Below are 12500 nucleotides of genomic sequence, written 5' to 3'. Positions count from 1 at the left end.
CGGACTGCGAGGCAAGGCACGTTTATTTGTACAGCCCGTTTCATACGCAAGGGCGATTCAAAGCGCTTTTACGTGAATGCGTCTTCCCAAATTGATTGTTTCTCTCGACTTTTTGTTCTGGAGTCATTCGTCTTTAATCTCTATCACCAACATAGGGGTACTGTACACGGCTTACGCAGGTCCTCTATTGACCGCAATCCTTCTACTTTCTGTTCACTATTCCACTTTTTCCACATTCAAACACCTGCCACTTACTGCCTCGGGGACCGTGATACCGAGACTACCCAGACAAGTCGAAATGTGAAACCGCTAAGGATGTTTCGTTTCATTTTATTTCTTTTTTTACCACGCGCCTCAAGAGATTACACTGCGTAGAAACACCCAGAAAACGCTTGAGTTTTGGGTTTGTTTGGTCATGTGTGGTCGAAAACAAGGCAAATTGTCAAAGTGAAGAAATTAAAGTGAAATATATTTTCTCTACACAAGTACTGTGTGTCAACGGTGTGGGGGCGGATTGGTTTACAGATTAATATCAACGCCTGCTGATGTGTGCCAAGCTGTCTCGTTCAGCTTGGCTTAGGACCTTTATTGGCTGTATTTTAAGGAGCGGCCACTCATTAGTCATGAATGTTCTCACCGCTCTTTCAACACTTTCGTGAAATGTTTTGAACCTTCAAGTTACCTTTTCCTCCATTGTAAAAGTCGCAAGGGTCTCCTGTGGTATTGGGATGTTACGTGCATTGTGAACGTGCTCATATCGAAACGAACAATGGCGTGTGTGCGGAACTCGAATGAATGTCTCTTGAACCGACTGGTTGTGTTTTCCCAGGCCCCGCACACGGAGGGTAACACAGGGCAGCAGCCATGTCGGGCTCCTACGATGACTCCATGATCGACGTCTCCAGCGACAGCTTTTGGGAGGTGAGACTGGCACGATTTCTGAGTCCAATATACGCCCCTGCGACCCAACGTTTTTTTAATTCATTCACCCGCCCGTCTGTCCGTCCATCCTCCTCTACCTCCGTGTCTCCTCCAGGTGGGGAACTACAAGCGTACGGTGAAGCGGGTGGACGATGGCAACCGCCTGTGCAACGACCTGATGACCTGCATTCACGATCGGGCTCGCATCGAGAAGTCCTACGCACAGCAGCTCACGGAGTGGGCGAAGCGCTGGCGGCAGCTCATAGAGAAAGGTCGGATCTTAAATCTGGGGGAGATTTCAGGCGATATGTCGTCAAAGGGTGGGGGGGGGGGGGGAGATTTGGTGGCCACTGACCGACGCCCGATTCTGCCTCCAGGCCCGCAGTACGGCACCATGGAGCGCGCCTGGACCGCCGTGTGCACGGAGGCGGAGAAGGTGAGCGAGCTCCACATGGAGGTGAAGTCGTCGCTGATGGGGGAGGACTACGAGAAGCTGAAGAACTGGCAGAGGGACGCCTACCACAAGCAGATGATCGGAGGCTTCAAGGAGACGAAGGAGGCCGAGGACGGCTTCCGCAAGGCCCAGAAACCCTGGTCCAAGAAACTCAAAGAGGTGCGTGCGGCCGCCCCTTGCCGCCATTCTGCTGTTATTACAATTTTTAGGGATTTTAAATGTATTGATGTTTGGTCAAACACCAGGAGTAATACCTCTGACGGTCGTGTACTTCAGTTAAAAAATGTAGGAAAGTCAATGTAACTGAGACAAAACACAATTGTTTCAACGGTTGTCCCTTACATACAAAGACAATTTATTATTATTATTATTATTATTATTATTATTTATTCTTTTTATACCCTTATTAGTCCCACAACGGCGAAATTTGCAATTTCTCTGCATTTTACACATCCTAGTATCTGACGTATCTAGGAGCAGTGGGCTGCCATATAGAGGCGCCTGAGGAGCAGTTAGGGGGTTAAGTGTCTTGCTCAAGGACACATCAGCACGCTACCAAGAGGCGCCGGGTATCTAATCATTGATACAGTATATTAGTCAGTGGGGTGAGTTTAAAAACGGTCAAAAATAAAATTGCACTCCCCTCGATCTCAACACATACACACAAAAGTTCAAGGGCAGCTGGAGCAACAGCTAATTTAAGCTGTCGCCACAAGCATTTTTTTTTTTTTCTTCACCTCTTTTATTAGTGCGATGGCCTAACCAGTTCACTTGATTACACACGACTGACTCACCTTTGCTGGTGTTTGTGTCTTTCTCTCCATGACTACTGGCTCGATAAGGAACAATGAGAAACGCAACTTAAACCTCTTAGGGATGAGTAGGCCTGGGTATCATCAGAACTACCGCGGATACTGATGACTCGACGGCAGCCGCAGGGCCAGGCCACGTGCCCACAGCTCCTCTAAAGTACTATGATGACCAGCTTGCGCCAGCGTTCGGATATTTTTAACTCCTACTCAGTTCTTCCATTCACCGCGTCGCCGGATCCGCCGTCCATTAGAGGGCGTTGTGCTTTCACTCTGTTAACAAGCTCCTCTGTTGAGTTGGATGACTCCCGGGGCGACCCAGTGTACCCCAAATGTACAAGGTGTTGGGAAATGTAGGCTGGCAGCACGTTTTATATGTCCTGTCATTGTTCCTGTCCCAAAGACGTCTGTTAGGGGTCTTAATGACTATAGACCTGTTTATCATTGAACGGTTGGAATGGTCTGCAACCATCTTTTTTTTTTTTTCCAACATTGAGTTGGGTCCAGTTTGGTTTGTCTACGCACTATCCTGCAGTACCCTGAGGCGTGTTTTGGTGTGTTTGACTTGAGCTCAGCGCTTAATAACCATATTGCCCGCCCGAGCCTTTTGAAAACTGCATATGCCGCTTTTAAACCAGTCTCTCTGTAAATGGACTTTAGAGATTCTGTCATGTAGAAACAGGTGGTTATGATGGGCACGCTGTACTCCAGGCCTGTGACCCTTTACACTGGAGTCCCCCGGGGCTGTGTTCTTTCATCCCTCTCTCAGATGATGCAACATTCACAGACATAATAAACAAACTGGGAGGAAACTGCCTACGGGGCCGAGACGGCTGCCCTGGTCCAGTGATATAAGGCAAATAACCTGGAGTGAGATGTTGCTAAAAAAAACCCAATAATAAAATAAATGGTGGTGGACTTTCGGAGGGTGCCTAGAGAGTGGAGAGGCTGGACGCCACCATCTGCCACACACTGAAGTGGGAGCTCAACACCAGCGCTATAATTCAAAAGAGACTTCACTTTCTGCGCCGGCTAAAAATGTTTGTGGCTGAATGAGGATGCACTACGGTTTGGCAACTCCACTTCATGAGAGGAAGCAGACAGGGGGGGGGGGGGTCATCATCACTGTGACCGCCCCTCTGCTTCCTCCATTTACTGTAAGGCACACAAACCAAGAAAAGCAAAAAAGTGATGGTCGACCCACCTGATCTTGGCCGCGCCTTTTTCTCAATTCCTCCCCTCAGGCGGAAGATTACTGAGCTAAAATTGCGGGAACAGCACATGTCCTGAGGGTACATACATACTACAGAGGTGCACTTTACAAGAGCAGTGCAATGATTAGCACAAAGCCCCTTTGATTTTAAATAGTAGCGTGCCAGCAGTATAGAAAAAGCCCTTTTATTATCTGTAAATGTACTATGTATGTGTGTTTTTGTGTGATGATCTGCATGATTAGAGCTGTTGTTTCACATTTGTGTCCAACGTTAAGTAAGGCGAGGCAAGTTCATTGTATTTCACATTTCATACGCAAGGGTAATTCGAAGCGCTTTAAGTTGGGCATGAAAGGCATTTTATTAAAGCAAAGAAGAATAAAAGCAAAGATATAATATGCACGTAAAAATGGATAAAAGACACACATGGCAGGACTTTATCCTGCACCCACTTGGGTTGTTAGGATTCAAACCCAACTATGAACTCAGTAACACTGTTGGAGTCTAATTAAAAACAAGATGGTAACATGGCCACAAGTCTTCAAACCTTATATCCCAGTGAATCCTGACACCATTGATGCCGTTCGGCTGAAGCATAAAAGTATTGAATCTTGATACCCGGCTCCAGGGAAAGGTTGTCGTCACATCAGCTGTTTCCTTGCGGCCCTTTAATGGTCAGTCATAGGAAAGGACGTGACAATACCTTGAGTCACCGGGACTTTCCACGGGGCTCAAATTATAATGGTCATTGGTGACTCTCTCAACGCTTCAGTTTCGGGGTAGAGACTTGTTTACAGGGCATCCTGGTGCTAATGTCACGACAATATCACAGCAAGCTCATGGTGCACTTTTTTGCAGCCATATTGATTTATTGGTTTCCCCAGACAGACGGGCAAGCGGTGAGAGGGAAGGGAGGAAACACGATAATTAACTGGTCTAGAAGTAGGTGAGGCGGATCACATGGGTGCACGGTCAATAGAATCATGTGCATGCATGATGTCACAGATAACTGGGTACTGACCCGCATATCTGACTATATAGGAACCCTCTAAGCCGCCTGTAATTGACATTTTATCGTACACACACACACACACAGACCCACACTTGGACGAAGCTGTTTGTTCAGTCCAATTAGATCGAGGGACATGCTGCTCTTCCTGTACAGTGAAGTGTCCCCTGCCCGAGTCCACAATTGGCACATGCGGAACAAGGCCCCTCTGGCCCCCACCCCGGCAACCTTCAAATACAACCACGGAACGCACGCCCTCCTTTTCTATTTATTGGAGCCTTGATTCAAATGCAAGAAGAAAGAAGTAACAAAGTCGCTTGAAGAGAATTCCGGTCACTCTGGCACCGTTTTGGTAAGCCCTCAGGGCAGGGGGAATGTGGCCGACAAGACAAGGACAAAGACTCCGATATCTTTCAATGGGGAGTTGTCTCTGCATATTTCCCCACTTACATTTCATATTCAGACGCACAAATGGTTCACAAGAAACAATGATAAAGGTTGTTCTACAGGACACTGTCACAGGATTGTTTTCAACTTAATGCCTCTTCTTCTTTTGTTTGAAACTGATGATGACTTTACACTGTTTTCCACCATCTTGAGTGTTGCAGATTTAACCTGTAAGAACTTATAGTGCCCTCTGTCTCCTCTATAATGTGTCTTTTCTCACTGTCATATGCATCCCCAGTGTCCCCCCTCCAGGAAAATCCAATGCAATACCCCAAGACAAGAAAATGTTCACTATCAATGCAAGCAAGATTTAAAAAAAAGGTCTGTTTACATGGCCTGTGTTGCCGATGCTGACGTTGATGTGTTGTGCAGGTGGAGACGATGAAGAAGGCATTCCACTCTGCGTGCAAGGAGGAGAAGCTGGCGGCGAGCCGGGAGACCACCAGCAAGCTGGAGAGCAGCAACACCGAAGCCCAGAAGAAACTCCAGGACAAGGTGGAGAAATGTCAGCAGGAGATGCAGAAGGTATGTCTGGAGAGATGTGGTGTTTTTTCAAAATGCATTGCATAAGTTCATCTGATTGCAGGGGAGGTGTCCAGGATAGTGGATAATTCTAATATTAATTTCCGGTATCTATTTGTTTGTTTATTTATTTATCTATTTATTTATTTGTTTTCATACATTTGCGTATTTATTTATATAATATTTTAAAAATGTTTCACAATAAAAAGTAAATAAAACCAGTACTATAGTTAGTTATTTTTATGTAGCACAGGTATAAACATAATTTTTTACACATAAATAAATATAGTAAAATATCTTTCTGAGATAAAACCTCACAGATAGTGTGTGGCTTCATTTTGCGAACCTGATGTGACAGTGGGTGCGCTCCTTTTCAGCCAGGGCACCTCCCTGCGAGGGAGGCGCGCAGGTCATCTCTTACATAGAGGAGGAACAGCTCATCACCCAGCGAGACTCTGTTCCCTTCATTCCTCAAAATAATCGCATTGTTCATGAACGACGTGGTAGCGAGTGGAAGCGAGTGCCTGAAGAGAAGCTTGTACTAAAGAGGGACACGGTCTCCCAGCGGGTTATTTTCCGACTGGACACCTTTTCTGTGTTTCAATGGAAAAGGCTTGCGTTGCTGCGTGCAGTTGAAAAAAATAAAAATAGACCTCTCACGCAAAAATAGAGAAATGCTGCACAGCTCTCCGCGGACCCTGCACGACTGGAGTGGCCAGCAACAGTGGATTCAGTCGGAGGCAGCGCTTACTGCACCCCGTGCCCGTATGCTGCGCCAACATGTCCAGTGGACTTCTACCGTGATATCGTAATACCGCAGTTCACGTATGGGTATTGAACCGTACCGAACGGTTAGATAACATCGTGTGTACCGCTGCATCGCTATTTATTATATATGTTTTGATTATAATTTATTTGTTTATACTTTTTAGACACAGATGATGAAATAATTTCTTCAAAATGTTTTCACTCATTTGGAATATACAGTTTATATATAATGTTTATACTTAAATATATATTTTTAAATTTCACAAAATAAACATACAAATGATAAAAAAAATTATATATATATATATATATATATATATATAAAATAATAAACACTAAATAACATCAAATCATAAGTGAAGTCGGAAAGCATAAAATTGACTGCCCATAGTATAAACAAGAAAAGTAAATGATAATAACAAATGATAATAATAAAGACAACAAATAATAATAAAAGGCGTGGCTTTGGAACCGGATGTTAGCCCTTTCACACCTATTTATACCTGTCGGACATCTCTTATTGGCTGATGAACTTCTTGTCGCCTCCCTCCCAGACCAAGGAGCGCTACGAGAAGTCCCTGGACGAGCTGGACAAGCTGACCCCGCAGTACATGGAGAACATGGAGCAGGTGTTCGAGCAATGGCAGCAGTTTGAGGAAAAGCGCATCCACTTCTTCAGAGAGCTGCTGCTGGAGGTCAAACAGCACCTGGACCTCTCCACCAACCACAGGTCCCGCGCCGCGCGCACCCATCGCAGCTCGCCGAGATCCTCTCAAGGCGCTGCCGAGTTCTTACCCCGAGTCTCCCCCTCCCCTCCCCTCCTCCCCCCATAGGTTCCAAACCATCTACCACACGCTGCAGGACACCGTCTCTGCCGCCGACGCCGAGGAGGACATCAAGTGGTTCCGCTCCAACCATGGCCCCGGCATGCCCATGAACTGGCCCCAGTTCGAAGTACGACCGAGGAGGTTTGGGGGGGAGGAATTCAGCAAATGAATAGATGTAAAGTCATGTAAGACAAGCGGAAGGCTAGAACAGTGCTCCTCAACCTATTTAACGTCAAGTACCTTCAATTTGATACCCACTTAACGAGGTTTGGTTTGGAGAATATTTTCATCGCCCGATATGATTTAGTCCAAACTTCCGCACCGGTCTGTCGTCCAGTTGGGGTGATAACCGTGACACTAGGATCAAAGCGGTCATTATTGTACATTCCCGAAACGGCGCGGACACCTTGTCAATGAAACAACGGTGAAGATGAACTCTTAATCGTTTTGATTGGGATCCCCTTGAACCGCTCGAAGGACACCTGTTTAAAAACCTTTTGAAAAAACAAACAAAAAAAAAATATATATTTCTGTTTCGTTTACGACGTCAAAGGTGATAGTACAGTGGAACGCAACTTTCATTTCCTCTTTCCTGTAAGGACCGTAATGAAGAAAGGGGAAAAAGGATGAACCAATTAAAGAAAAGATAGAGGGTGAAAGATAAGAGCATGCGTGGATACGCACATTCCGCCTCAGTCATTACCAGCTAATTCATCTCTTCTTTTGCCTCGCCACGTCCGCATTGTGAGGAAGTGTTTTAGCCAGGCTGAGCGCAGCAAACCTGTGGAGCCACTTTCTCACCTCCGACCAGAAGCCGATATGAAAGTATGAAACTGTAGATGTGTTGAACACGTCCTGTTTTCCCATTCGAAACCGCCATAGAATTTGAACGGCTCACGCCTACATCCTCGCCTCTGTTCCCCGTCTTCCTGATCATACAGGAGTTGGTCATCCTCCATCTATAGCCCCTTTCACACAGAGTTCCTGGTAAATTACTGCGATGACCGTTCCGGCGCCGCTAGTGACTTTCACTATTCACACGTGCAGCTACATTCCGGAACCTTTCCGTCTTGCACCTTTTCACACATGCCACGATGATGCCGGGATAGATGGGGCAAGGGACAGTCCATTCCAGTGTAGATGCAATCGTTTGGTCAATCTGTGTCGGCAACGGACGTACAATCTCAATCGGTGTCGTTTTTGTCCCGGCTCTCAGAGACCTGCACTTCGCTCCCCGTCTCCCCGCCCCTCCCGGATGGACGTGAGTCGGGGACGGAGGGAGCCCCTGACCCCGGACGCAATAACCCAAACCCTAATGTTATTTAATCAGTGTGATCGTTTTCAACCTGTCCTTCATTCTCTGTCTCTGGAGGAGGAACTTTCTCGATCCCGTTCTCGCTGTCCGCCCGTTCCCTCCGGTGCTGCCGGCGGGGCAAGCGCAGCGCTTGTTCCCGATGTCCCCGCACCGCACCCCGAACTCTAAAAGACACGTATAGGGTCTGAGTGGCATTTGTAAGAAGAAAAGTAATACAATTTAAGAATCAAAAAGACCCGTCTCCGTAGAGCCTGGACGTGTTTCAGTTTCTCTGCAGCCAAGCGCCGCTGTTCAGATCTGACTTTTTTTCCCCCCCAGAATTCCCAGAGTTTTTTTGTTTTTTTTTCCTTCAGAAAACAAATAACTATTAAACATTTGTACGAAATAAATGTTCTTAAAAATCCCCTGTTTGTGCTTTGCCGATATCATATTAGGATTCGGCTCCACCCTTACTACACATGCTTGTCCCGGCAATGTTACTGCTTCCATTCACAACACAGCCGTAACACAGCCGTCCTGCCATTTTCCCGGAAATGATACTAGGTCTAGAGGTGGGAAACTGCCGGAACAGATTTCCCTGTAATATCGGCCCCTGCTCCCGTTCACACATGAACCCGTTCCGGAACGTTGCTGGGAAAGACTGCATGTGTGAAAAGGGGCTTAAGTCTCGATCTATCAAATTCTGACTATTCAGAATTCAGAGATGAGATGAAGAATTCTGAGAATAACCTTTTTTTTTTTTTTTTTTTTTTTTTAAATTTGATTTGTCCTGACAGAATGTGGACTGGTCCAATCCTCGCTGCTTTAAGAGACGGACCATTGTAGTGAGTTCTGCATGGAAGGGCTGTTCCATCACGACAGCCGTGGGAGGGGAGACATTGGTTTTTTTTTACGATGTCCTCCCCCACTAACGGCAGCCCCACTCCTCACTGCGTGCGGGTGTTTGTTTGAAGTGCTTGTCTCTCTCTCTCTCTTATCAGATAGGCACTTTGTTTTTGTATATTAAGATACAAAGTTTTTAAGGCTTCACATGAAAGCCGTGGTAGACATAGTCGTAGGTAGTCGTAGTCACCTCTCGGCCCTGCTACCGTAGAAATGTCCACGGTGCCTGTCGCTGGTTCCTTAATATGGCTGTGTGACACACCACCCTTTCACATGAGGGAAAAAAAACAAAAAACAGCTCCTTGTGATATGTACATTTCCTGTATGCCGGAACTCCCGCCGTTCCTAGACACACCAGCCCTTAGTTCTCTCGTCTCTTTTAACCTTCGACCTCAGCCCCCCGATCCTGGCTCTTATTCCTGTCCTTGCGGACCCCGAGGGTCTGTCACATGATGCCACCGCCGCCCTATGCAGGGACCCGGGGGGTCACCAGACAGACCAGCACCAGCAGGCTTTTGACCTTTTGGAAAAGTTTCGAGACAGACTCCATAGATCAGAGAGGAGAGGAAAGGGGGGACATTGGATAACTGAACCGATTGAAGCAATATATTATCTAAATGCAAGGGTAACTTAAAGTTCACTCTAGTGTTTTAGGGTGTTTACTGTAGCAGAGGATTTACTGTGAGAGCTACAACAGAAATCCTCAAAATTATATTTGGGGGAGGGGGAAAAAAAAAAAATATATATTTTTAAATGTTCTTGCACATTTGCATGCGGGCCTCATGTTTCCTGCTGTCTGGGTTCCGGGTCACTCTTGTTCAAGACACACTCCATGGGATGGACGCTCGTAGAATAAGTCATCAGACTTGGTATAGGTAGGACCAGGGGGTAAAATTGGGGGGTGAACGAGGGTGGACGCCTTCCACCTGCCTTTTGATTAAAAAATTAATAACAGCATTATTGATGGGGTTCCCCTTGCTGGCGTTGCCATGTTTTTTTATACCTTCCGGACAGGAACTCGCTGCGAACTCAAATTCCCATCGTCAGAGCGGCCAAAGGTTTCGCTTTGAGCCTCACTGTGCCACCACAGCCACCCTTTTGTTGCACGGCTTTTAGCGTACTCACTCGTTCTCGAGAGACAGCTTGAATAGGAAAAATGGGTCCATCCACCAAATCCCAATTTAACCCCTGGTCAGGACGGGTTTGGCGTGCGTGCTTGTGCATTGCGGTGTATTTGCCTGTGCTGGGATTTCCTACCAGACGTCCTCAAATAAGGTTTCGGCTCAACCCGTGGAAGTGGGTTCCTGTAAATATGTTCATGTCCGGGCGCGTCTGTCTGTCCACCAGGACTGGTCCGTAGACCTGAACCGGACACTGAGCCGGCGAGACAAGAAGAAACCCTCGGACGGAGTCACGCTGACGGGCATCAGCCAGACCGGGTCGGACCAGCCTGTCCAACCGGCCAAGACCAACAGCAGGTACAGCCCCATTTCTCTACTCAATAACTCGCTCACACACACACACACACACACACACACACACACACACACACACACACACACACACACACACACACCCCTTCGTATATACTGCTGAGATAGACCATACCTCTAATGCAAACCTCCTTCACCACGTGGAACTTTTCCCCCCGTCAGGAATGCTGGCTCCGATAGGAAAGTTCCAGGACGGATGTCTATGCACCGCTGCCGTCGCCATGACGACAGTTAACATTGTGTTACAGGCGTCTGGGAAATAATTTGTCACTGATAGCTTCGAGTCATCTCTGCTGAGGTCCATTTTTGAAGGCGCGCTGCAGTAATAGGGAAATTTGTCAGTGAAGACTAATAGATAATTATTTGTTATTCCCACGTCAATAACGTAATAACTCCTCATAAGGTCCGCCAGAAAATATAATTCTTGCATTTATCAACAGGGAAAATGTGACGAGTACAAAAAACACCCAGTTTTACGGTTTTTAAAACAAGCGTTCTAAAAACTCTGAGAAATCCGCGTTTTCCTCCAATCGGTCAACATTTTCCCCGGGCGGAGGCATCCCAACACATCGCATTTAGCCGCCGACTCGGAATCACAGAGTTCTCCAATTCAGGGCGGAATGCAGCAACAACCTCGGCATCCGTTGCGAAATCGCCCGCTCCGTCCGTGACGACCGTGCTGGGAGGGGGCGGGGGCGGCGTGTGATCTGTGCGTGTTAGCGGAGTGCGCGGAGAGGGGAGTGAACTCGGGGAATGCCAGGCGCGGGAGGCATTTGACCTCTGGATCCGGTGCATCGGGCGACCGCGGAACCTTTCCAGCTCCAGACAACATCTGTAGGAGAGCGGAGGGAGAGGCGGTGGTAGGTTAGCGGGGATGCCAGTGGGCCTGAAGCAGGTTCATTTCGGCCTTTTAAAAAAAAATTTAAATAAAAAATAGGACCTGCACCCTGAGCGTCCACGACTTTACCTTCACTTTAGCCTGAGCGAGCCTCTTATCAGCTTATCGTACCTCTGACCTCATCCTATGTTTACCATTGTTATTTTGGGGTTTTTTTTTTTTTATATATCCCCGTCTCGAATGGTACCTCCCTGCCGCAATAGGAGTACGTGTCAAATGTATCCCCGGCGGCTTTGCATGACTCCTTAAACCCCAAGTCATTACGTTGCTCTTTGTTTGCTGACAGGTGAGGTTTCAGACTGGCTTGTCAGACTGCATCGACTTCCTGCAGCTTGGCTTTGCCAGTGTGACTATGTCAATAAAGGTGTTAACAGAAATCCATTACACGCTCCCACAGGCCGACTGATAGCAGCCACTTTGGCGGATTTGTAAAAAACGCACTCCAAGTAAATGATTCCTTCCTTCGTGACATGGTCGGGCGGAACGCCCCGGTCGTACATTTCCGGCCATTTGTGACTTGTACAAAGGGGCTCTGCTTTTCTTATTTTCTGTATTTTTCTTTCCTTATTTATTTTTTTCTCCAAGGTTAATTTTGGAAGTGTTTACTCACTCCTGTAGTATGTGTTTTATCGGCAGACGATTACAGTGCCCTTGGGTTCGGCGCAATGACCTGACCTGCAAAACAGGTTTAAAACTCTGTCGCAGTGTCTCTCAGTTTCTGTCCATTTTTTAACACCGATAAGTCACGGCTGTAAACGTAGCTTGTCGTCCCCTTTCTATTGCAGTGCATTGTGGGTATAATGAATGTTCTGCACGAGTGGTGTCACGCCATCGTCACTGTTTTTGCGCTTTTGTTTTAGTGACAGCTTTTGTGTTTGTACTGAGACATCTGGAACTGTTTTGTGTGTGGGTTTGGACGATCCTGTGTCTGTGGACACTTCTTC

At 46.9% G+C, this 12500-nt stretch overlaps 1 protein-coding gene across 4 annotated transcripts in view; it reads left to right on the top strand.

Moving 5' to 3' along the window:
- Positions 1-12500, top strand: part of pacsin2 (protein kinase C and casein kinase substrate in neurons 2) — a 26500-nt gene that overhangs the window by 12214 nt on the left and 1786 nt on the right. For 3 of the 4 annotated variants that reach the window (XM_080022681.1, XM_080022683.1, XM_080022682.1), the window contains exons 2-9: positions 830-921; positions 1037-1193; positions 1299-1534; positions 5224-5376; positions 6696-6871; positions 6975-7095; positions 9060-9107; positions 10513-10643. In XM_080022681.1, coding sequence (XP_079878807.1) covers positions 865-921; positions 1037-1193; positions 1299-1534; positions 5224-5376; positions 6696-6871; positions 6975-7095; positions 9060-9107; positions 10513-10643 — 1079 coding nt within the window. In that variant the 5' untranslated portion in view covers positions 830-864. The remainder of the gene's footprint in view (positions 1-829; positions 922-1036; positions 1194-1298; positions 1535-5223; positions 5377-6695; positions 6872-6974; positions 7096-9059; positions 9108-10512; positions 10644-12500) is intronic. The other variant, XM_080022680.1, reaches the window with a different exon arrangement.

This window comes from Zeus faber, assembly GCF_960531495.2.
Source record: "Zeus faber genome assembly, chromosome: 21".
Classification (NCBI taxonomy): domain Eukaryota; kingdom Metazoa; phylum Chordata; class Actinopteri; order Zeiformes; family Zeidae; genus Zeus; species Zeus faber.
The sequence above is the reverse complement of the archived record's forward strand: the minus strand, read 5'-3'. Positions and strand labels throughout refer to the sequence as shown.